The sequence below is a fragment of the Gobio gobio genome (genome assembly GCF_949357685.1).
Source record: "Gobio gobio genome assembly, chromosome: 4".
NCBI lineage: Eukaryota > Metazoa > Chordata > Actinopteri > Cypriniformes > Gobionidae > Gobio > Gobio gobio.
In genome coordinates this window covers 23,114,541-23,139,363 of record NC_137100.1, presented here as the reverse complement: position 1 = coordinate 23,139,363, position 24,823 = coordinate 23,114,541, and the positions used below count along the sequence as shown (strand labels likewise).

Genomic DNA, 24,823 nt, shown 5'->3' with positions numbered 1-24,823 from the left:
GTATTAACATTTAAAGTAATAGCCTGATACAATGTATAGCCTACTTATTGTGCACATACCTTTACATTGTAGCCTACTTATTCTTGCATGTTATTACAATTGTAATAAAGTACACAATCACCCCTTAACCCATCATTGTTTGATCGTTATATTTCAGGGAATAACAGTAGCCTATACTAACAAATAACAAAATACGTTTTCTGTAAAACATTAATGTAAATTTCTGTACTTTATATAAATTAGGATGTTTTACTTATTTTACAGTTGTTGTTGTTGTGAGCCGTTGCTGCCATTCATTTGACCGTGTTTTTACGATTTTATTTATTTATTTATTTATTTATTTATTTATTTATTTATTTATTTATTTATTTATTTATTTATTTATTTATTTATTTATTTATTTATTTATTTGTATGGTGCCAATTGTCCCATTACGCCATCTGGTGGTGATTTCGCGAATTATTATAGCCATTATTTTTGTAATTTTTACATAAATTTGTATGTAATTTTTTTTTTTTTAAAGAGAGAGAGATGTAAATTCATGTAAATGTAAATATGTTAGATGTAGATACATTAAATGCACCTAATATAAAGTAGCCTATGATCTTACAGTCTATTCTTTAGCAAATTTTTTGTCCTATTTCTGAGTGTGGCGCATGTGGCTTGATATTTTCATAAGGTTTATAGGCTAACCCCCCCCCCCCCCCCCCCCCCCCCCCCTCTCTCTCTCTGTGCTCAAGCCGTGCCAGACTGCCAGTCAGAGACTGGCACAAGGAATAAAACAATGACCTGAATGACACCATGGGCATCTGCGAGCTTCAAGTTGGTATTAGTTAACTGTCTAAACAAAAGCTTTTTGCTTGAAACAACAGGCATTTTGTGATAAATGTCAAATGTCTAAAGTTGCCAAATTGGAGGGGGAGGGGGGAGAAAGATACAAAAAGAAACGACGTCATCGTGAAACAGTAAAATATTGTAGCAAAGAATAATAGACGCTCTGCGTGTCAACTGTCAATGTACCGCGGGTGAAATACACACAGGACACTGAAGGACTTCCTCTCACAAGCGAGACAGACCAACTCTCATGATAAGACCACGTTAGTAGTGGTTAATGACAGTTGAAGTTACTTAAAACAACCTTTAAACATGGAATTAAAGAGTTATTCTATAGCAATGAGTTCTACACTGAGCGCTGAGGTGAGATATTACAAAATGATATGAAATGTTGTTGAACTGATCGGGTCTTCTGATTATGGAACCAATCGTAGAATTAGCTTTCTGTGTAACCCTACAGGTAAACTGTCACATGATAGGGTAAACGTTCCAGTGTCAGTAAATCGTTTGTTTATAGTGATAGATGGTGCCTGTTTATGGATGTCTGAGAGGAGAGAGGTTCGGGGAGGGGAGTATAAACTCGTTATGTAACTGCTGTTTGGAAATGTGTTTTCGCGCTCCGCTTTTTTGAGTCTGACATTCCTACAGTTCCATTGGGATTCCGTTATAAACATCACAGCGAGAAGAGATTACAGAAGAAAACACAGAGACAACGTGCGTAGAGTACGTGCTCATCCTCATCCTATCTTGTCGAACCTCGTAGTAAGGCTATTATTGGTGGAAGGATTTTGTATCGAGAACAAGTGAAGTGTCTGATTCTAAGTATATGCGGATGACTTTGGTGAGAATCCCTTTCTGGTAGGAGGTTATTTTATGGTTGTTAAAGGGTTGTTTATGGGACTGCTTTATAATGTAAACAAATTCAACTATTGGAGTAATGTCTTCTGAAAGCCTGTTTAACTGTGTGTTTTGATGTAATGCAATAAATGTTTATTTTCGTAATGATTTCACAAAGGAAAACAGCAAAACAAAGCACATCCTCATCCTGTTATACTATCGCATGTTGTGTGTCTGAGTCTAAAAAGTTTAATAGAGAATGACTTTAATGTGAATCCCTAGGTTATTAGTTGTTGAAAGGTTGTTTAGAAGACGTCAGATTTATATTGTAAACAAATTATTGGAGTAATGTGTCCCCTAATATGTTCATGCCATTTTGATAAACAGCAAAAATCGGCATATACATCTCTGTATTTTCTATATTTTTCTATTTGCATTTAGAAATAAATTCTGTATTTATTTCAAAATGTATTTATTATCTGTATTTTATTTCACATCCTGCCCAATGTTGTCCTACACACAATATTAATATTGAAGGCTATGAAAACAAATATAGTGAAAGCATGTGTGTGTGTTTACTGGAAAACAACAAAAACAATGGTTAAGAAATTGAGATTTCTGGATACAGAAACTCTTAAGTAGGCCTATGTGTCTGACTGTGAGCACCATGTGCTAAGGAATGTGTTTTTTTTTTTATGTGCTGTATTTTCAACCTAGAAGGCTACGTTCTGTACAGAGCGTTAAATATTTGATTGTGAAACCGTGAGAGGGAACTGGTGTTGTAATCTCTAAGATATTCAGGCTGTCTGGCATGGAGGCTCTTTTGGTCTTTTGTTTGGGAATGGACACAGCAGGCTGTTACTGGGTGTTGTCAGATGTGCCTGTGGTCCAACAGTTAATGTTCTGATCTGTGTAACGGCATCCCCATAATACACAGAGGATATAGTGGTCATGGGAAAGAGCAGCATGTGTTTTTCCTCTGACAATTTCCTGCCTTGGAGCCACATGCCTGTCACTTTATACTCCAAAGTGAAGTTACATTACAAAAAAAAATGTACATCAGTTGCCACACTAATTTGATAATTTTCCTGCATTTACAGGCATTCAGGTCCCATGGAAAACAGTGGTGTTTATGTAAAGGTATGCTATACTTCATGATACATTAACTTTGATGAATTTCAGGGTGACATTGCTAAGAGAAACTTTCAGTCATGCAGATCATTTAAAGGGATAGTCCACGTCATAATTTAGTCACCCTCATGTTGTTTCAAACCTGTATGACTTTCTTTCGTCTGTGGAACACAAAAGTAGATATTTTGAAGAATGATGATAACTAAACATTTAAGTTCACATTGATTCCATTGTATTTTTTGTCCATACAATGGAAGGCAATGAGAAACAAACTGAATAGTGTTGCCAATGAAAAAAGAAACCCATACAAGTTTGCAACAACATGATGGTAAATGATGACAGAATGTTTATGGGTGAACTATTTCTTTTGGTAAAAAAAATATTGAGCAGTGATATATAAAGAAAATGCAATTTAAAAGTTTATTCTGCTTTTCTGGTCACATTCCCTCACAAAGTGGTAGTCACAAATGAATCTGAGAGATTAGCCATTAAACTTAATTGAATTAAGATGGGTGACACAAAAGGGCTTGGACTGCTGCCCATGTCTTCAGAATGGTTGAGGACAAACAGGGTTACTGTAGGCAACCAACTGTGCCAAATGCTGCTGTTTATTTTAAGGCAACTGAAAATGGGCACACATTTAAAAAGAGATGCTTCACATTATACCACTGGTAGTTCTGTTGTAGCCTCTAGAACAAAGGCAGTCTTTTCACCATTGCTGTTGTTTGTCTTTTGCACAATGGTTATTTAACATGCAGGACATTTTCCCATCATTTAAGTTCAACTATATCAGTTTTATTGCTCCAGATGAACATATAAATATATTAGATAAAAGGGCTAGTTGGTGCTTGTAAGACTCCACACAATGTTGTTTGCGATAAAAGAAATTGGCCTATTACAAACTGCAAAGACAGTGATGTCACCTTAAAGGGATAGTTCACCCTGAAATGAAAAGCCATCTTTTACTCACCCTGCTGTTGTTCCAATGCCCTATGTCCTTCTATCTTTTTCGGACATTAAAAGCAGAAAATGTAAAAATTGTCCTGCACACGCTCCTCCATACAATGGCAGTGAATAGCAACCAGGCTAAAATGTTTCAAAAATAATACAAAAGTATCACACAATGATACAGTGAGACGCGTGCCATATTTGGAAAGTGTTCAGGAGGTATACTATAAGGTTTTGCGTGAAAGAAACCGTATTATTCAGTCAAAATACTGAGCTCGGCCCTTACTGTGTTCACGTTCCTGTGTGTGCGCACTCCGAACCGTCAGCAGCCACTCACGCAATGTTGTCATGACAACCGGTACACAACATTCACTTCAGGAGGTTTTATTATTATAATTATTGTACTATTTCTTATCATATACCTTATAGAAAAGACGAGAGTCGTGTTTGTTTCTATTGAGCCTGATTTCTCAAAATGGTGCGTGTGTGTGCTTATCCTGGGTACCATGACAACAGTGTGGCTGCTGACGGCTTGCACGCACTCACAGGAACGCGCACAGAGCAAGCTCTTGAAGCCAATACGGAAGTGACATAAACTGCAATTCATTCACAGGCTCCAGAAGAGAGCAGAATCTCAATGAGCCCCATGTTAAAATGCCCAACTTTACAGCAAAATAAAACATGTTTACAGCCTGGTACAAATTGTGGTTTTGGTCTATACGGCTAATTTTGCCCTTCATGATAACTGTGAGGGGGGTGAATTTTACTCATGAACTCATTCGTTTACATTATATAAAGCATTAAAGTTCTGCATAATTAAGGGCATGGCCACTTCGAGTGACAGGTGGATAACCATTTATCTCCTATCTGCTAGTCATCACTTCACTTCAGCTTCACCCACGTCCCGCCTTTTTGCCCATTTTTTGTTATCCGGGAGTGACGCGCGATGACGCGCTGCCAAGATGGCAACGGCCAGATTGTCCCTACTTTACGCTTCAAAACTGCTCATCAGAATCCTATGGGTGACGTCACGGACACTACGTCCATATTTTTTTACAGTCTATGGCACAGAGTAACGGCCAAGTGTAGTATTTTGACTGAATAATATGGTTTCTTTCTCACAAAACCTTATAGTATGCCCCCTGAACACTTCCCATATAAAATTTTACAAATATTACATTTCTCACTGTATCATTGCATGACACTTTTGTATAATTTTTGTAATGTTTTAGCCAACTATTCACTGCCATTATATGGAGGAGCACATGCAGGACTATTTTTTTTTAATTTCTGCTTTTGAGGTCCGAAAAAGATAGAAGGACATAGGGCATTGGAACAACAGCAGGGTGAGTAAAATATGGCTTTATTTTCATTTCAGGGTGAACTATCCCTTTAACAACTGAACAAAACTGCTCTAGATGTGAGTCACTTGAGTCACTGGTATTCTTATGGTTTTTCATCATTGCTTTATTTCCTTTAGTTTTCTAAGGAGACATGCCAACTGAATTCCCCATCAGACAAACTAAAGCAGGAGTTGGAGAACGAGCTGAAATTGAGTAGCTGTAACTTATCAAGTCATGGCTGGTACCATGGCCGCATACCTTGGGAGGTGAGATTGTATATATATATTTTATATAATATGTTATATCCTAACATGTTTGCAAGTTGGTTTGACTAGTGCTTCATCTCAAAATACATATTAATATAATAAACAATATGATTTAATAATTGTTTCTCACAGGTGTCTGAGTCTCTAGTGCAACGGAACGGGGACTTTCTTGTCCGTGACTCCCTCACTAGCATTGGACACTATGTCTTAACCTGCTGCTGGAACCAGAATGCTCTTCATTTCCTTATCAGCAAGGTTCTGCTCCGATCTAATGACGCATTTACTCAAGCGCAGTATATTCTGGAGAAGGAAACGTTTGATTCTGTGCCGACGTTGGTTCATTTCTATGTTGGAAATAAAAGGCCTCTGACAAAGCAAAGTGGTGCCTATATTTACTCACCAGTTAACAGGACACTTCCATTAAGATACTTAGAAACCATGTTTGGGCTACCAAGTGTGGAGAGCAGCCCAGTGAACTCACCAACCAGGCAGAAAGGAAGCCAAAGGAAGAGGGAAAGCATAACTGTGACAGAGGCTTTGGAAATTGAGCTGATAAGACCACAGAGGTGAGTTTTATGATAGAAATTGTTCAGAAAATCATAAATCGTTGGTGAAGGTGAAGTGTTTAATTTCTCAGCCTTAAAGGAACACGCCGACTTTTTGGGACTTAAGTTTATTCACCGTATCCCCCAGAGTTAGATAAGTCCATATATACCATTCTCATCTCCGTGCGTGCCATAACTCTGTCTGACGCACCCACCGCTAGCCTAGCTTAGCACAAAGACTGGAGGTAAACGGCTCCAGCTTGCCTACTGCTCAATAAGTGACAAAATAACGCCAACATTTTCCTATTTACATGCTGTGATGTGTATAGTTACATCGTGTACTTAGACAGACGGAAAATTAAAAGTTGTGATTTTCTAGACCGATATGGCTAGGAACTATACTATCATTCCTGTGTAATGATCAAGGAACTTTGCTGCCGTACCATGGGTGCAGCAGGCGCAATGATATTACGCAGCGCCTGAAAATAGTCCCCAGCGCTCTCTCTGTGCAAGCAGGTCGTCACGTTGGTTATGTTGACGGAAGTTAGCCTATTTTCAGCCGCTGCGTAATATCACTGCGCCGCTGCACCCATGGTACGGCAGCAAAGTTCCTTGATCATTATGCAGTAATGAGAGAATAGTTCCTAGCCATATCTGTCTAGAAAATCGCACCTTTTCATTTTCCGTCGGTCTTAGTACACAATGTAACTATACACCACATGTTGGCGTTATTAGTCAAGTCATGTCAACTTTATTTATATAGCGCTTTTAACAATGTAGATTGTTTCAAAGCAGCTTTACAGTGTTAAACAGGAAAATAATGCAGCATAATTTTATTCAGCTGTATAGCCATTCTGGAGAAAACGCTGATGTCATCAGTTCATTTCAATTATCATACAGTAACAGTGTGCGCTTTAGATCAATAATAAGATCAGTCATTTAGTTTATATGGTTAATTTAGTTTATTAATCAGATTTATTTCGATGTTTAGTTGAAAAATTTAGTGTCCCCAACTGAGCACGCCAAGCCAGAGGCAACAGTGGCAAGGAAACCAAAACCCCCAAAAAATTAGGTGACCTAATGGAGAAAAATAAACCTTGGGAGAAACCAGGCTCAGTCGAGGTGCCAGTTCTCCTCTGGCCTTCTCATTTTGTCACTTATTGAGCAGTAGGCTAGCTGGAGCCGTTTACCTCCAGTCTTTGTGCTAAGCTAGGCTAGCGCTGGGTGCGTCAGACAGAGTTATGGCACGGAAATGAGAATGGTATGTATGGACTTATCTAACTCTGGGGGATACGGTGAATAAGCTAAAGTACCAAAAAGTCAGTGTGTTCCTTTAAAGGGACACTTCACCCAAAAAATGAAAATTCTTCCATCATTTACTAACCCTCATGCCGTCCCAGATGTATATGACTTTCTTTCTTCAGATGAAAACAAACTAAAAAAAAGTTTAACTCCCTCTCTGTGATCCGATATAATGCAAGTACGAGACTTCTAAACCATTGCTTCCAGCTAATTGTCAAATGAGTTCACTCACGCGGGAAGTGATGGTGAATCATGCTTGAGTTTCACAACACGCTTACACCATGCTTATGTCAAGTCAAATCATATGACAGTTGGCGAAGTTTATTGTTAAATAGATGTTAAATATTAGTATTTTTCTTACTATTAGTACACACACATCGTTTCACTTCAGACGGCATCATGGGCCAGATTCACTAAACAGGGCAAATTGAGAGCACAATTCCAAAAAAAAGCACAGATAGGAGTGGAATGTAAAAAATAAAATAAAAAACAGGAGCAGCGCAAATTAGCATCTGGTTTAAGACATTCTTTTTTGTGAGTTAAATAATGCCAGTAAAATACACAAATACCAGTAAATTGACTAGCACAAACCTTAGTAAATCACCTTGCATGCTTCATTTCAATACTCTCTTCCCAAAAATATTGTGTCTGAAAGGGAAACTCCTACAAATGCATATGCAATAAGGATAGCCTTGACAGTATTTTTAACGGCAAAAGAGGGTTTGCCCTGCTGCAAGCTGTTAGTAAATCTGGCCCCATATGAATTGCCACCGTGTTCACTTTGTGTGGTTTTTGAAGTGTCAAATTTGGAGGTCCTGTTCACTTGCATTATGTGGACTCACAAAGATGGATTATTTTTCAAAAAATCTTTGTGTTCATCTGAAGAAAGAAAGTCATAAACATCCGGGACAGCATGAAGGAGAGTAAATGATGAGAGATTTTTCCTTTTAAGCAACAACAAACAGATCTGCAAAAATAATGACTGTTTTGAAAATCTGTTTTTATCTGCCATTGGTCAGTCAAAACACATCTCATTGGTTGAGCCAATGTTAGGTTTTTTTTTAATAATTGATTGTCCTGTACTGTATTCCGCAGTGATGTGGTGAGGAGTTTTGATGGCACTGTAGAGCAGCGCCTTGTAGTGTCAACTTCCCCCATATTAATGAGCACATGTAAGATTCTGTTCCCATCAAATTAAGTAAATCCAGAAAATCAGAGAATAGCGTTGTGATTGTGCACCCGCTTTTGTCTCTATAGTGGCCAGGCGGCGAAAGAGCCCCTCCGAAAACAGGAAGTTTGTTATAGTCCCTTCATCACCTGTTCTGCAAAAATCCAGTGAAATACGGCTCTGTTCGTCCCCCCCTGAAAACACTCTCATCTATTTGGAACCAACAGTACATCTTCTGTCCTCCATGACACATTCCCATCAAAACAACAGAGAAGCGAACCATCCACAAAATGACCCAGTGATTTCTCAAACTGACCCTGTTACTACAAATCATCCCTTTGTAAGACATGAGATACAGACTTGGGATCGCACAGAGGAGTACGACGAGGATTATTTAGTGCCTTTCACCATAGACACAGTTTCCTGTTTCAGACCTAGTGTGTACCAGTCACCACTGCTGCCCCCAGAAAATAAACCTCTGGAGACCAAAATGCTGAAAAGAGTGAAGGATGTCCTGTTTGAAGTTGACATAAAGACAATGGCAATGTATATTACCAAAGCTGACTGCATGGTAGGTTTGATTGAAAGTATTAATCTTTTGAGATTAGGTTTATTAGGTATATTTAGACATTTATTAGGGCTGCAAGATTTATCAAAATAAAACCAAAATTGCAATATGGCTTAGTGCGATTATTAAAACACAAAGGCTCCATTTGAATTAAATAAACATGCACACTGTGTGCTTCATAATGTTCATTTACACACAGGCAGTTCATAATTCAGTGTTTTATTATTATCGTTTTTTTTTTTTTTTTAAATACTGTAATTTTCATTTTACATTGAAATATTACAATAGCGATTTTTGGGTTTATTATTATTATTATATAGTCATATTGATACATAATCACAAATGTTTGGGCCAAATTGTGCAGCCCTACAAATAAGCACAGTAAAACTGCATTTATTAATAAATCGCATTTTAAGTCAATTTTTATCTGAATTTTTTTTTTATGGCCGCCAAATCATGGCTATTATTATTCAAAACTTTTTTTTTCATCTTCTGAACGTTTTGTTATTATTATTTTTTTTTTTTTCAAGTAAAAAGGTTTTTAGAAAATGTAAAATTCAGGAAGAAAATTATAATTCAGAAAATTATTCCCCAGATCATGTTATGATATATACATATATTTGATCTAAAATACAGAAGAAGAAAAAACAGTAATAATGTTAAATATTATTAAAATGTAAAATAACGTTTTTCTATTTTAATACTTGGCACATACTTTAAACTATATTTCTGTGGTCCAAAGCTGAACTTTCATCAGCCATTACCCCAGTCTTCATTGTCACATGATCCTTCAGAAATCATTCTAATATGCTGATTTATTGTCAATGTTGGAAACAGTTGTGCTGCTTAATATTTTTTTGGAACCTGTGATATTTTTTTTAAGGATTCATTGAGGATTTGATTGAATAGTTGAAAAGAACAACATTTATTCAAAATATAAATCTTTTCTAACAATATAAATCTTAAATATCACTTTTTTATCAATTTAACACATCCTTGCTGAATTAAAGTATTAATTTCTTCTTCTTTTTTAAACGGTACAGGACTATTTATTAATATACAGTACCTATTTGACTGGTAGTGTATATTGTTACAAAATATTTCTGTTTTAAATTAATGCTGTTTAATACTTGAATACTTTTTATTCATCAAAGAATCCTGAAAAAAGTATCACAGGTTATAAAAAAATATTAATCAGCACAACTGTTTCCAACATTGATAATAAATCAATCAGCATATTAGAATGATTTCTGAAGGAGTGATACTGATGACTGAAGTAATGGCTGATGAAAATTCAGCTTTGCATCACAGTAATAAATTACATTTTAAAAGTCTATTAAAATAGAAAACAATATTACAGTTTTTTCTCTATTTTTATCAGGTTTTTTTATCAAATAAATGCAGGCTTGATGAGCATAAGAGACTTCAAAAACATTAAAAATAGTAATGTTTCCTAACTTTTGACCGGTATATCTATTATGGTTGTTGCTGCTGTCATTATTATTCAAAACTCTTAAATTTGAATCTTCTGAATGTTTTAATATGATCTTATTTCAAGCAAATGATGCACTGCACTATGCTCTTAACAAGATTTCTCATCTTCAATCTGGAGGTTGCTCGAATTCTGGATATGTCTGATGAGATGATGAAAGGGATGGGGGTGAGTTCGGGAATGGAGCTACTTACCCTCCCACATGGACATCACCTCCGTCAAGATCTCCTTGAAAGGTTAGTTACCCCCACTAACTACTTTCTTTGAGATGACCACCTCTTCATTACATTAAAATAACCAAATAACTCTTCCTTGTCCCCTCAGGCTCCACACCATGTCCATAATGTTGGCTGTACAGCTGCTGGGCTGCACGGGCAGTGCTGATGAGAGAGCCACCCTGCTGCACAGAGCCATTGGCCTGGCCTCTGAACTCAAGAGCAATTTGGGCAATTTGTTCGGCTTTGCCACTGTTATGAAATGCCTCGAATTACCACAGGTTAGGAAGCATTTCTCTTGAACCATGAGGACAAAGTTTATCAATAAATAATTTATTTTTTAATTGATAAAAATGAAAAAGTAAGTAAATAAATAAACATGTACAATAATAAAGCAATCTGGGGCCTATACCATGATGGTAGTTTAACAAACTCAGGGTTAAAGGATTAGTTTCGAGTTGACAAAACCAAACCAATCTATTCAGGCTTTGTTGGTCCCATGATACTGATCATCAGCTTTCTCTGTCAACTCAGGCTTTGATCCTGAGTTTAGGATTTTAGCTGTGACATCAGCAGTGAACAGCCAATCACAAGCTGTGGATCAGTAAAACTTCACTTCTCACTTCTCGCAAGAGAAGCAGCGAGATTCATTTCTCTCTTCTGCAGAATATTACATGATTGAAAAAGATTAAGAATTTAAACAAATTTACACAGCAAGAAGAAAAGAGCTAAAAGAGTACAACTTAAAGAAAATTATGTAAAATTAGTAAAAGTTATGAAGTTAGTTTAGTTGATATATAGAGAATTGAACATTTAAGCTTGCATGTAGTAATTTTTATAGCTTTATTTATTGATTTTAACGCTTATTTGTATGACCTTTGTATAGGCTATATATATTAATTTCAACTAAGTGCCGATTAATGATTGATTAACTAAAATGATACATGTGTAATTGATTACGGGTATAATAATTACATAAATGATATCTAAACCATTCAAAATTATTATTACAAATAAGCATTGTTAAAAGCCAGACACTTTAGTCTTTAATAGCCATTTGCTATGTAGTGACCTTTAATTTGGAGTAGAAACATGGGGAGTGACTTTATTGCATCAGAGGTGTGTCACTTTGCTCACAGCTGATTGGTCCAATTTCAGTTTGATCTCTTATCCAGAACATAACCTGTCCTGGAGCAGGTTAGCCGTGGAGCGTAAGTTACTATGGAGATGAACACTGCTAAAAGCCAAACCACTTTAATGGTACCTAAAACCCAGGATTAGCACAAGCTAAGCTTAAACATATCTGGCTAGCCAGCTAAACCGGCTTCATGGTATAGGCCCCTGATGGGCCTAATGGGTGAATGTGATTTCACAAACAACTTTGTTGATCCTGGAACAACATTCCAATCAACCAATAAGATTTGACGGACAAGTTTACAGTTTATGTCAAGTTTAAGCTTACTACCAGGCTTAGGTGCTCTTACCTCAGTGTTATTCCCTTGTCATTTCCCTCTGATTTTAAGGGAAAATTATAGGTATGGTTAGGTTTAGGAGTAGGGATAGGGTTATGGCCATGGGCATCGGAAGCGAAAAAATTGTGGGTGGGTCCTCTCAGAAAAATTTTACTGGAGTAGATGCCAAGACAAAATTACGGAAATACGAGCACTATTGAAAGCGGCAATAGTGTAGGGGTACGATAGCCTGGTCCTACCAGACTCTCGTACATTTAATTTGTACAGTGAGTCTGGCCACTCTGGACACAACATCATGGCCTCCAAAAAAACTCGGCTTTAGCTTCTGGATATTCGGCAGCGGTGCCAGAACGGAATGAATGGCTTCGCTCGCATCTTTTCTCCGCCGCAATTGCTGAACTACAACTCAAACTAGCGCACAACATCAACGTCATCGTTCTCAGCCACTCCCTCTGTTCATTTATTGGACCGGTAATTTTTTTTGGGAGAAAACGTAAGGCTATATAGCAGTCCCAGGCAGAGTACTGAAGGAAAATGAAAATTGAGCGGAAGTATGTAGGAGGGCGGAGCTAGGCTAGGGGTAAGACGCATGGCATAAAGTTTTGACGCAAATCGACCCGAGGTTCAAATCCGCCTTTTGCCGAACTCGCTCTACTCCCTTTTCCCATCACATATCAGATCGGAAAGGCATTTATTTTCAATAAAAATTAAGAAAATATTAGAAAAGTGGAAATAAAGCATCTAACGTGTTTAATAATAAGTGTTTATCGCTAGGGGTAAACAGACGTGCTGAATTAGAGACGATAAAAGTGAGTGGGACCAATATCATTGATCGTAAAAAGTGTCGTAAAAAGTGATCGTAAAAAGGTCTTGTCCCACCCACATACAATGGTTCTGACTCCCATGCTTAAGGCTACATTTCCAGACAGGAATATAGTTCCAGGATCAACAAAATATGTCTTACTTGACAAAATCACTGTGACCTTTTATAATGTTCTAATCAGTTAGTTTTCTGCTTTTTTTCAGATTGCTCGTTTGGATGAGACATGGACGGTTTTACGTCAGAAGTACACAGAAAGTGCTGTTCTTTATGAGAAAACCCTTAGACCCTCAATGAGGATGATGAATGATGGAGAAGGTATACATTCACACATACTAATCGTCTAATGTAATTAGGGCCCGAGCACCGATGGTGTGAGGACTCTATTGGAATTGCTCAGCCTATTATTATTATTCTCCCAAATAAATCATTATTTGAGGGCCTAAACATGCTCGAAAACTCATGAAACTTTGCACAGTCGTCAAAAGTGGTGAAAATGTACGTCCAATATGGGTTTCAGAATTAGGCGTGGCAAAATGGCTCGATAGCGTCACCTACAAAATTTCAATTAAGCGGCGTTCGAGCTACGTTTCACGTACGAGTATGAAATTCGGTAGACACATGTAAAAGCCTAGCCTAGAAATCTAGACGCACCCTAGCAAGTGTAGTCTAGCAACTCTCGGTAGACCTGCGAGCTGGAAAAACCAAACTCTGGTCAGGCCAATCACATCGTGTATAGAGTCGGTGGGCGGGCTTAACATAATGACGGCACGTTAAGCTTTTCTTTGAGAAAAGAACAAAGAATGGCACTGAAGTCATTCTTAAGAAAAGAAGATGTGTTCAGAGTTTTGCCGACCGGATACTAAGTTTAATAGTTTAATCTATCAACTAACGTTAGCTCCGCTTCACCTTCTTCTTTACTCTGGTTGGTTGTAGCGCTCATGGCGCTATCCAATTGCGTGCAAAGGGAATTTGAAAGACAACCGTTTATCCCGCCCCTCGGATTGAGCCCTGCTAATGGTGAGTTTCCAGACCCAACATCTTGATGTGGGTCTGGCTTGTCAGGCTAGTAAAAGCCCAATTCCTACAAAAAAGACCCTGGGTGCAAAATCTGAAAACCCAACAGGAAGTGAGATATTTTGAATTTTCTCAACAAAATTTTTGCAGTTTTTCCCATTTCCAGACGTTGTACTTTAACGAACTCCTCCTAGAGATTTAATCAGATCAACATCATATTTGCACAGTCTAATCTAAAGGCCTTGGTGATTTTAAATTCCGAAGATCTTGAGTTTTCCCTGAAGGGCATGTCAGTGGCGGCCTCACAAAGTTTGATGGTTCGCCATAAAACAGGAAGTTGTTGTAACTCGGGCATACAATTTCTGATCTGCCCCAAACTTCACGTTTGATAAGAGTCCTGACCTGAAGACATCTACATGCCAATATTCAGTTACAGTCATAGCGCCACCTGTGGGCAACAGGAAATGCCTTGTTTTACATTGTGATTAACTCCTCATTGAGATTTAACCATAACATCATATTTGGTCAGTCTAATCTAAAACCCTTGGTGATGTTAAATTGTGAAGATCTTGAGTTTTCGCTGAATGGCATGTCCGTGGCGGCCTGACAAAGTCTGATGTTTCGCCATGACACAGGAAGCTGTTGTAAGTCAGGCATACAATGTCCGATCTGCTCCAAACTTCAGATGTTTGATAAGAGTCCTAGCCTGAAGACATCTACTTATGAGTTTCAGAATTAGGCTTGGCAAAATGGCTCGATAGCGCCACCTACAACATTTCAACTAAGTGCCCCTCCCGCTACGTTTCACGTACAGGTATGAAATTCGGTACACACATGTAACAGCCCAATACCTACAAAAAATCTCCTTATACAAAATCAACGGCACAGAGAGACGATAGTGAGGGAAGGGCATGAAAAAATGAATTGAAACTTAATTTTTGTCCACTTGCCCTCAGCTTCTTATTCTTTAACATCAGCAGTTTATGCAACTGGCCATATACCTACATTTTCTCAAATTTTCCCCCAAAATGTCTCTAGGAAATGTGTGATACAAAGAGCAAGAAGAGTTAACAGGACTTAGTCTTAAGTTAATGATGGGACAAATCATAGAAGACTCCATTTTGAAATGTTTATTTCACAAACATTTAGCTCTTCAAACCAGTTAAATAGTATTAAAATGGGATGCATTTCCTTGACAGCATGGATACTAGTCAAATTGCCTTCCGTGTTCTGTTTTAAAATGATGCAACAACAAGCACAGACAGTTAAACAAAGTAGCTTATTGTCCAAATCTACAGAAGCAACATGGTTTAGACTGGTTAATGTCACGCTCTGGAAATAGTCCACTTGTGATTGGACTGATAAACACTTTAGTACCAAGTGTAAACAGGCCCTCAGACAGCAACCCAGGTGGGATACACCAGTTAAAGGGTAACTTCAGTGATTTAGCATTAGGCTTTGTATTAGTAGAAACCCGGTAGTATATTCAAATTACAGTACTTTCCCCTCTCATATACCCCTGAGACAAGAGAATTATGCATTTTATTTCTGTAAAAAAATCCTCAGATGATGCAAATATCGTCATTTTACGTCATCTGAGGATTTTTTGGCCAGAGGCTAAAGACTACAGCCACTAGATGGAGCTGTTCTGCATGTTATCAACCAGCCCATAGGGGAGAGATCTCATGCACAGACAAACATAACGGAGCACGGTGCAGATGAAGTGTTTCAACTTTTCAATGAATTCCTGTGACAGTTTAGCTTCCATATATGCGATCTGAAAACGTGCCAGTCTGGCGCTTAACATTACCTCAGTTCTGCTCAGCTCTTTGTGATGAATGAAATATGACACTGCTGCGTCTGTGCTGTGACTTTTGTTTGGCTCACTCACACTTTATTGAAAAGACACGTTCAGTTTAAGTGTAGTGTTTATTTTCTAACTAAACGAAATGATTGTATTACTAAGATCAAAACGACGAAGTGGCCTCGTAGGGCAGCGAAAGCAAGTGCATTCTGGGAGTTGTCATCTTTCATCCACATGAGACAAAGATTTTCCTCAGTCTAGAAGGCACCAAAGTCAAAAATAATTTCACATTTCTACTGCATAAATGACCCAGTTTAAATACAAAGCTCAATGCTAAATCACTGAAGTAACCCTTTAAGGGACTAAACCAGCTTTTATTAAAGCACCAGTCTACTTTTCAATAAACATTGGGGCTAGCCTTAAGAAAAATAAAGGCTGGTCACAATTTGGGATTAAAAAGGACAATGCAGGATGATACTGATTTTATTGCAGATGCAATGCTGTACTTGCATGACTTCAGGGGGGGGCTTTCAAATAGCATAACCACAAAAACAGAGGGACTTGGCATGCTTGAATATAGCAATACAAGCAGTTATGGTAGTCCAGCCATAAAGCCACAAGTACAGACCAAAAAAGATTAAACAACCCCTAATTTGATACCATTAAGAACAGGGACCCAGGTTAGCAACTGGAACTTGGCAAATAGGTCAGGTTTGGGCAGAAACTTGGCTTTAGTTCAAGTCAAGCACAATGTTGAAGCAAAAAAGGGAACTGGTTTAGTAGTGTGGCCTAATAAATCAAACTGAGAACAGTCATGGAAGATCAAGACGAAAGAGACAGTTGAGTTAAGTTTATTAAAACTACTCAAGTCACATGACCAGGTTAACTTCTCCACTAGACACCACAGTTTGTCCACTAGAGATGGTCTTGATGTTAGCATCTCTTCCTGGAAATGAAATGGTAGAATCATGAGGCATTTAAAAAACAATTTTCATGGTTCCTGAAGTCAGTTTACAACAAGCACTCACTTTTCCTAGTGCAGCCTTGCTCACAGGAGCCAGAAGAGGGATGGCACACTGCTGTACTACAGTGGATGAAGATCTAACAGAGGGGGATAGGGTTAAGCCACAGAAATCACCAAAAATAAAAAAAACAGATTCAGGTACAGAGCATACAGTTTCCTGTAGAGGAGCCAGTGATGCTGGATCGACAAATGTGAACATCTTCACAACAAAGCGCTTGTAGTGGGTTGGGAACTGAAGACCAGAAGATCCAGCCACCGGAACCAATGTGGTCAGGTAACGGTCATCCTGGTAAGGGCATCTGAAAGGTAAAGAGGCAGTCAGAAATGCCTTACAGCACACTAGATGGATAAAGACTGGCCTTACTCACCCATCGACCAAAAGGTCCCACTGGGGTAGACTGAGTGGACTGGGGGTTGATGTCGCCCAGCAACGTCCCAGCATTAGGACAATGTTGGGGTCGGTCCTCTCCAAAATGCGCACCTCGACATACACAGGCTCCCGCAAGACTTTTGTGACTGGATACTCAGCATCACCGTAGTAGGACGTGTATGCCTCATCCCCTGAGAAAGAAAACCAGCGTTTAACCAGAAACTGCTGCAACCTGGAGTTTTAGAAAATACTGATGCATACTTGGACAGACACTTACCTTCTGCACAGCCTTTGGTGACACATTGACCATTTGCCAATCTAAGCTCCACCCTGAGGGGTCCAGAAGCCGCTACTGGTGGAGGTGCAGGAACAGTGTTGACCTCCACAACCAGAGCTTCCACAGAAGTAGCAGAGTACCTACACTGGAAGAGAAGCCTAGACAACAAATAGTGAGCTTGTAGCCTGTCAAGGATTAATATTTCTTCTAAAAAAATTAAATACCTACTCAAAATGGCTGTCTCTTGTGATGGAACCAAGTGGTCCGACACCCACTTCATACGAGGAGGTCATTCGGTTTTCATACACCACATATCCACTGTCCTCCTGCAAATAGTAACTGTCGGCATCCAGTCCATTCTAAGCCATGCAGAACAGAACCACAAGCAGCTACTCACCATCATGCTTGTGCCACATGCAGTGACAGGGAACTGGTATATAGCAAAGGAAGGTGTAGATCCCACAGGACTGCAAGGTGGGTCGTTTCCACCCAGGAGATGGACTGAATCCAGGCTCAAGCGAGGTAGTGTAACATCTCTAGCCACCACTACCACAAACTGACCATCTCTTATACACTGGACAGTCACTGGAACAAGGTACTAGAGCAGGTTATTACTGAGGAGTGGTTTAACATGAACACCTTTACATTGACACTCTTACCTGCCTTCCCATAGAAACACTGCTGTCCATTAAAGCAGCAGTTGATAGCGTCACACTCAGCACCACTGATACCAGGTGGGCCACATTGGATCTGCTCATAATCAGCTACAGCACATTTGTCAAGGGGCTCTGCCTGCGCCACTGGCTGCTTAGGCTGAAACTGCTGAGGAAACTGTTGACTAGCGTGTTGTTGAACCTGCTGAGGAAACTGTTGACTAGCTTGTTGTTGAACCTTCTGAGGAAACTGTTGACTAGCTTGTTGTTGAACCTTCTGAGGAAACTGTTGACTAGCTTGTTGTTGAACCTTCTGAGGAAACTGCTGACTAGCTTGTTGTTGAACCTTCTGAGGAAACTGCTGACTAGCTTGTTGTTGAACCTTCTGAGGAAACTGCTGACTAGCTTGTTGTTGAACCTTCTGAGGAAACTGTTGACTAGCTTGTTGTTGAACCCACTGGTCAGTTTGCTGTAACATCATAGCTTGAGGATTCTGGGGCAGATTACTCCACTGTGGAACAGCATGACAAAAAGCACAAAACCACACACAAAGTGCCAGAGATTGAATAGCACACCAACTTCCTGCCATTGTTCAACAGCTAGTTACATTGTTGAGATGATGCCCTTTGGTATTTTTGTATTCTACAGATTTTGGCTAATTAACGATAATCCCTCCCTTTTCATTAACAGTCATGATTCTCCAGACTTGCCAAATGGGAGCTTATGCTACCAGAAAATTCTCATTGGTTCTCAAAATGATACGCATGTGATATTTCCTGACTCCAATTAGTCAGATTTGTCATATTGAAGACAAATAAAAAGGTTCATGCAGGTTTGTTACTGGAGCTTGCCCAAAGTACTTTGGGTAGATGTTTGGTGCATTCCGCTTTGCTTGTAGACATGCAGAAATATTAACTAGCATTGCTACTTTTACAATAACGTTATATGGCAGAAATAGTAAGAGTAGTCTGTAGTTCCAAATTTAGCAACACACTCACAAACCTCCCTAAGCACTTCCCCTCGGGGCAATCCCTGTCGCCAGTTTGAAGTGTTCCACAAGTGGACAAGAGAGGTTTATATGGACAGACCCTCGACTCCTTGATTATGACAGAGGGGACGAGTCTACTCATATATACTTAGCACTTTTTTGGGAGTAACTAGTTACATGTAACTAGATTACGTAATTTAATTACAAAATAAATGTAACTCTAATCAGTTACAGTTACTGAGAAAAATGTTTTTGTAATTAAATTAGAGTTATGAAAATGTTAATTATTACATAGGGTGTTACATCTGAACATTTTCTGTAAAAAGCTAGGATATGTTGAATAATATTAATTTGTTGCTTTGCCTGTTTTTGATGTGCAGGATGCCTCTTGCCATTTACAGTGTTTTTTTGTTTGTTTGTTTGTTTGTTTGTTTGTTTGTTTTTATATACAATTGCAAGGACCCATTTCTCATTACTTAGGTCACTTTTTCAAAACTCTTCACACAGTTCTCCTAACAAACTTTCAGCTCGGCACAGCAGATCATTTCACATTCAAAATGCATTAAACTACCAAAACACAAATATTTTCCCTAGCAAAGGTTTTCAACCAACAAACACACTTTGTCAATCATAAAACGCAGACCCAAAAAACACTAATGTCAGGTTGCATTATACAATGATTTCAACGATTATATCAATGATTTTCTTTAGTAAAATTTCTTTACAAAACCAGAATGACACTCTCTACTGCTTATAGCCTAAAACCTTGTTTATACTTCCGCCTGGCTCCGCAGCGTAGGCCTCCGCTGACTGCGTGCGCTCCTCCCCAAACGGACGAGGTGTTTATACTTGACACGCCGTTGTACTATTCTGTGAAACGACAGAGGGAGACTCAGAGTAATTGTTCTATAAACCATCAGGAAACAGCAGTGAGAGAAGAAGTAGAAGACTGTAGCTACACAGGTGACGATATTTATTTTAATACACTTCACAAAAAACCACACTACAAAAGAATCGTGTAAAACTCAGTAAACCTTGATATTATTACTTGTGACATAGAACAAAATGTATGCACACATGTATACAACTAAATTAACGATCTCTTAAATATTTCCTAATTTCACTAAACATTTTCATTTATTTTCGTGAATTTTTTTTATTAAACATGGATCTTTATTTTCAATAAAAGGGCTTATTTATGCTTTTGTAGGCTCATTTTGTAAATATAAGCAACTAATTGGTATGTGCAAACTAGGTGCCGGTGTGATGAGACGTCATGCTCGGCTAGATTAGCCAAGAACCGCCACGCGAAATGGGGCCTCACGCAGTCAACGCGCACTACCGCCCAGTGCGCCCACTCCGTGATGACGTCATTTTTGCCGCGCGCTCCCTCGTGCGGGTGGCGTCGAGTATAAACAAGGCTTAATTCACTGCAGTTTATGTTACATAGGCCATGTTTACATTTCAGTACAAAATTATTCCTACGTTTTTCTTTTGAATGGATGGTAATGTGTAGGTGTTCAGTTGTGTTTCTGTGATTTTTTTTCATTTGACTACATATCAATATGGTATTACTGTAAAAAAAAAATTTTTTTTGCAAATTTTTGTCTTGTTTGGGCCCGAGCACCGATGGTGTGAAGACCCTATTGGAATTGCTCGGTCTATTCTTTTTTTGAGGGCCTAAACAGACTCGAAATGAAACTTTGCACACGCATCTTAAGTGGTGGAAATCTACATCTGATCTGGGTTTCAGAATTAGGTATGGCAAAATGGCGATTGAGTGTGAATTAATTCTACCTGACAGAGTCTCTTTACTAATAGTGAAGATGTGGGTTTTAGTTCTTAAGCTGCTTAAACTTTTCAGTTTCTAAGCTATTTTATTGATAGCCTAAATCACAGAACAGTGTTGACTGTACATTTCTGCGCTACTGTGCGAGATCTGCATGTGATGTGCGAATGTAACAATGCAGTAGTTCCCATTTTGCTAATGTTCCCAAGTTATGAAAATATTATTTCTGAATGTTCTCTTAACTTTCAGAACGTCCAGGTTTTTTTTTATGTTTTAAAAAAAATGTATAAGAACGTTAAAGCTACACTGTGTGATATTTTCTCCCATCTAGTGGTGAAAAGGTATATGACCATCCAGTGAATTTTAGTTTAATTCCGATTTCGTTTGAACTCCTACGGTTCGACCTCGTCCACATTCGACACAGTGCCATCGAGTGTTAAAACGCGAAAGGCGAAGCTTGAATTTACGGGTATGTCCCTCTTTGGCTAATGTACTTTCAAGATGGAGGGGCAACATGGCGACCCGCATTCGAACCCCTTACCCGTATGTATTTTCAATGGCATATTATAAACTTACGAGAATACTTTATTACTTGAAAGAAGTAAATATACATTAATGAGCACATATATTTTTTGAAAGAATAAACTAAAAAAGTTACACAGTGTAGCTTTAAGGAAACATTCCATAATTGAGGGAATGTTACTTTTGAATGTTCTCTAAACATGCTGAAACAAATTAAAGCAATAAGCCCCAAGAAGCCGAGGTTTACAGTAAATTTAGAACAGCTAAGAAGCGTTGTTAGGCACAACACAAAGCAGAAAAAAATGTATATTAATGTAGTTCTTAAGAAGGCGGAATGTTTGCCAGTCAAAACTTCAGGCCCGTTAACACCAAGGATGATAACTACCGGTATAAAGATAATGATAAAGATATAGTTTCAAAATAGTTCTCAATATTAAAGAATAGCAGAGTTCACACCACAGCTATAATGATAACGAAAACAATTTTATCTAGCTGATGAACGATAAAAACATTGACAGCCAATCAGAATCCTTCCTGCTGTAACAAGCTCAAGCATTTAAACCGGAAGATAAGCACACACTTAGAATAAACCGAGTGATATAGTCTGCTGGTGTGGACGCTAATATAGTTATCTTTATAGTTACCTTGAGAGTCATCGTTCTTGGTGTGAACGGGCCTTTAGACGCTGCAACAAACGGATGCAGTGGCATAGTAATACTGATGAGTATGCTTGTAGAGTCATTTACAGCGGCTTCAAACACGGCTCAGCCAATTATAGTCAAGGATCAAATCTGTCAGTTTCATAAAGTTAAAAAAAAATGTTAGGTGAACATCCAAATAAAACGTTTCAGTTAAAAAAACATTACATGAACGATTGATAATGTTTTTGTGCTAACATTTTGAGAACACTGTTAAAGAGCACATAACTTTGAACAAACATTCTATTAACATCACTGTTTGTGAAAATGTTTGTTCATAATATTGAGAGAACCTTGTGAAAACATTCTGAGAATGTTCCCTGTTAGCTGGGGAAATCACCTTTACTTTAAAGAATCTGTGTGCTTACCATTTCAAATTCTCCAGTGACAACCTCAAACTCTCTTTTAGAAACAAGTGAACCCACAGAGACAACATTTCCCCATGTGCTCCCCCTGCTGTCCCTTCTTGAAAGGAGTGTTGTGGCTCTCGAGGAGTCAGAGTCATGGGAAAGTGCAGACACTGGAGTGGCCATGGTCTTGAGCCATCTGAATGCTGCACGTACCATTGCGTGCAATGGGGGGATCTTCAGTGCTAATGCAGAGGCCAAACTGCAGGGTAATGGCTTTAAAACATAAACAATTTCTAATGGTTACAGAATTTTAGGGCTATTTAGTATAGATAGCTACACTTTTATAAAGACAATAAATAGTTGCATTAATATGTCTATATTTCTACCCTGTCCACTTTAAAGTCAAAAGGTATTAAGTAATAATAAGTCCAAAGTTGATTAGTGATGTAAAACATAAAATTTGCAAGCTATCAATAAAAAAAGTGATTTCATATATTCAGTGAACATAATGTATTAGGTCATGTGCAAATAATGATGCTTATTTCTGAATTTTTATTTGCAGGGTTTCAGGAGGAAGCAGACGTTCGGGAGGTCTTCCTCACAGAGTTTCAGATGCGTCTCCTGTGGGGAAGCCTTGGAGTGGAAAGAAATAAAGATGAACGTTATTCAAAGTTTGATGAAGTGCTAACAGCTCTGTCCAACAGGCTTGAGCTTTCTCACTCACCAAAATGACAGAAGGGATGATAGCTATTCACATATTATTTACAATATATCCACTTTGTTTTGTGAATGTATGATGAATGTAGGAATATGGAGGGCATGTATGTCTGGTACTGTACATAAACTGAACACATTCTGCAATTTTAACTTATTTGATGTTGATTGTTATTGGGTCTTTGTTCTTTTGTTTTATAATGTGATATAATTAAATTCATACCCAAAGTTATACTTTCAAGAAGAATTAACTTTAACTATGCTAATATTGTTAGCTTTGATCTTTGAAGTATTTAATTTCATATTTCATTGTTATTGGTTCATATAATCAATGACCAAATAATGGGTAATATTTACTCATTGGAAAACTTTTTGGAGATTTTAAATGTATACATTTAACTCTACTATTTCATACTTTCATCGTTTATAAATATTGTTATTACTGTGGTAATGTATGATATCCAAGTGAAATTTTTGTTTATCTGATTTACAGCCTATACTGATTTGAAATCGAGCTATGTACTTTGATACCAGTCGCCACATCACAGTCAAATAAAACTTGGGTCTTAAGACCTATTGCCTAATGTATTTGTATAAATATAATAGATTATTAATCATATTTTACTCATAACGACCACTTTATAATTCTTGTAGGCTATATGTAATTTATTTAATGTGTGGATGGATTGTTTTAATATCTTGTCTGAACAATTTGTTTAAATCAGTCCAAGCAGTTCACGTGTCACTGAGCCGAGAACGGCCTCGTTCGAGCCGATAACACTCATATTGATGTAGTACATTACACATACTAAATACACATATGAATTACACATACCTAACCCTATTACATATAAGGAAAATGTTGCATTTGATAGCGTTTTATTAACACGTGGAAAATCATTCAAGGAGATGTAGGCCTAAATAATAAAGTGTGTAAATGTAAATTATATAGGCCTAAATTAAGTTAAAAAATATTTAGTTCTGAATTGTTTTTTTTTTTTTTTTTTGATGAATCATGACTGCAAATTGAATAAGGACATGTAAAATTACAGTTAATATTTTTATTATTAAAAAGTAGGCCTATTTGAAAAGAAAACATAACCGAGGGGGGCATATAAGGCTAATCACAATTACATTAGAAAGAGGGGGGAAATACATTGTGGTGTTTTTAAAACATTACATGTTTTCAGCACATTTTTGTTTTTAGTTTGTTCCAAAAGGTTTATGTAGGCTATAATTTTTATAATTTATAAAATGTGAAAAATTTGGTTTGGGCCCCCTTCTTTTTATGTAGCCTATATATTTTATGTATATATTTAAATGTTATATCTAAATGCATAATATGCTATTTGCATTCAACTATCATCCTGATAATAAAAAAGGACATCAAATTGTATCGTAGGCTTCACCCCAACTTTAATCTCTATTTATATAGATTTAAATTTTTTCTAACATAATAGCCTACTACACTGATAAATCAGAAGCAAAATAGTTTTTTTCTTTCCACAAATTTCAAGTATACGCAGAAATATGTTCTTACATTTTCTATTTTTTATTGTTATTATCATTATTGGGACAATAATAAACGCCAGAAGTTTTCTTTTCATATATATATTTAAACGCCGGAAGTCTGGGATCACGTAATGACGCAATTACGACACGACGTAAAAGAATCA

The 24,823-nt window shown here is 37.7% G+C and overlaps 2 protein-coding genes across 5 annotated transcripts; one reads left to right on the top strand and one right to left on the bottom strand.

Moving 5' to 3' along the window:
* Positions 1-964: 964 nt before the first annotated feature.
* sh2d3cb (SH2 domain containing 3Cb) lies at positions 965-24,574 on the top strand. 4 transcript variants are annotated; one of them, XM_079813918.1, is made up of 11 exons: positions 965-1,197; positions 2,772-2,811; positions 5,231-5,359; positions 5,492-5,925; positions 8,302-8,378; positions 8,464-8,945; positions 10,555-10,670; positions 10,759-10,930; positions 13,148-13,259; positions 22,493-22,699; positions 22,996-24,574. In XM_079813918.1, exons 2-11 carry the CDS (start codon positions 2,785-2,787, stop codon positions 23,163-23,165), a joined length of 1,926 nt encoding a protein of 641 aa, XP_079670044.1. In that variant the 5' UTR covers positions 965-1,197; positions 2,772-2,784; the 3' UTR covers positions 23,166-24,574. The 4 variants fall into 4 exon arrangements, with proteins under 4 accessions (XP_079670044.1, XP_079670041.1, XP_079670042.1 ...); XM_079813915.1 differs by lacking the exon at positions 965-1,197 and adding an exon at positions 1,428-1,692; XM_079813916.1 differs by lacking the exon at positions 965-1,197 and adding an exon at positions 1,449-1,675.
* On the bottom strand, positions 13,320-22,095 carry LOC307124752 (zona pellucida sperm-binding protein 4-like; the record flags this gene model as incomplete). Its single annotated transcript, XM_079814194.1, has 6 exons — positions 13,320-17,085; positions 17,155-17,347; positions 17,434-17,591; positions 17,662-17,759; positions 17,831-18,031; positions 22,030-22,095. 6 exons carry the CDS (start codon positions 22,093-22,095, stop codon positions 16,740-16,742), a joined length of 1,062 nt encoding a protein of 353 aa, XP_079670320.1. The 3' UTR covers positions 13,320-16,739.
* Positions 24,575-24,823: the final 249 nt, after the last annotated feature.

Coding starts and splice junctions, on each gene's coding strand:
- sh2d3cb (XM_079813915.1), top strand. CDS start 1,661: ATGCGGATGACTTTGGTGAGAATCCCTTTCTG. Junction 8,946..10,554: donor TTACCAAAGCTGACTGCATG/GTAGGTTTGATT, acceptor TTCAATCTGGAG/GTTGCTCGAATTCTGGATAT. Junction 10,671..10,758: donor CGTCAAGATCTCCTTGAAAG/GTTAGTTACCCC, acceptor TTGTCCCCTCAG/GCTCCACACCATGTCCATAA.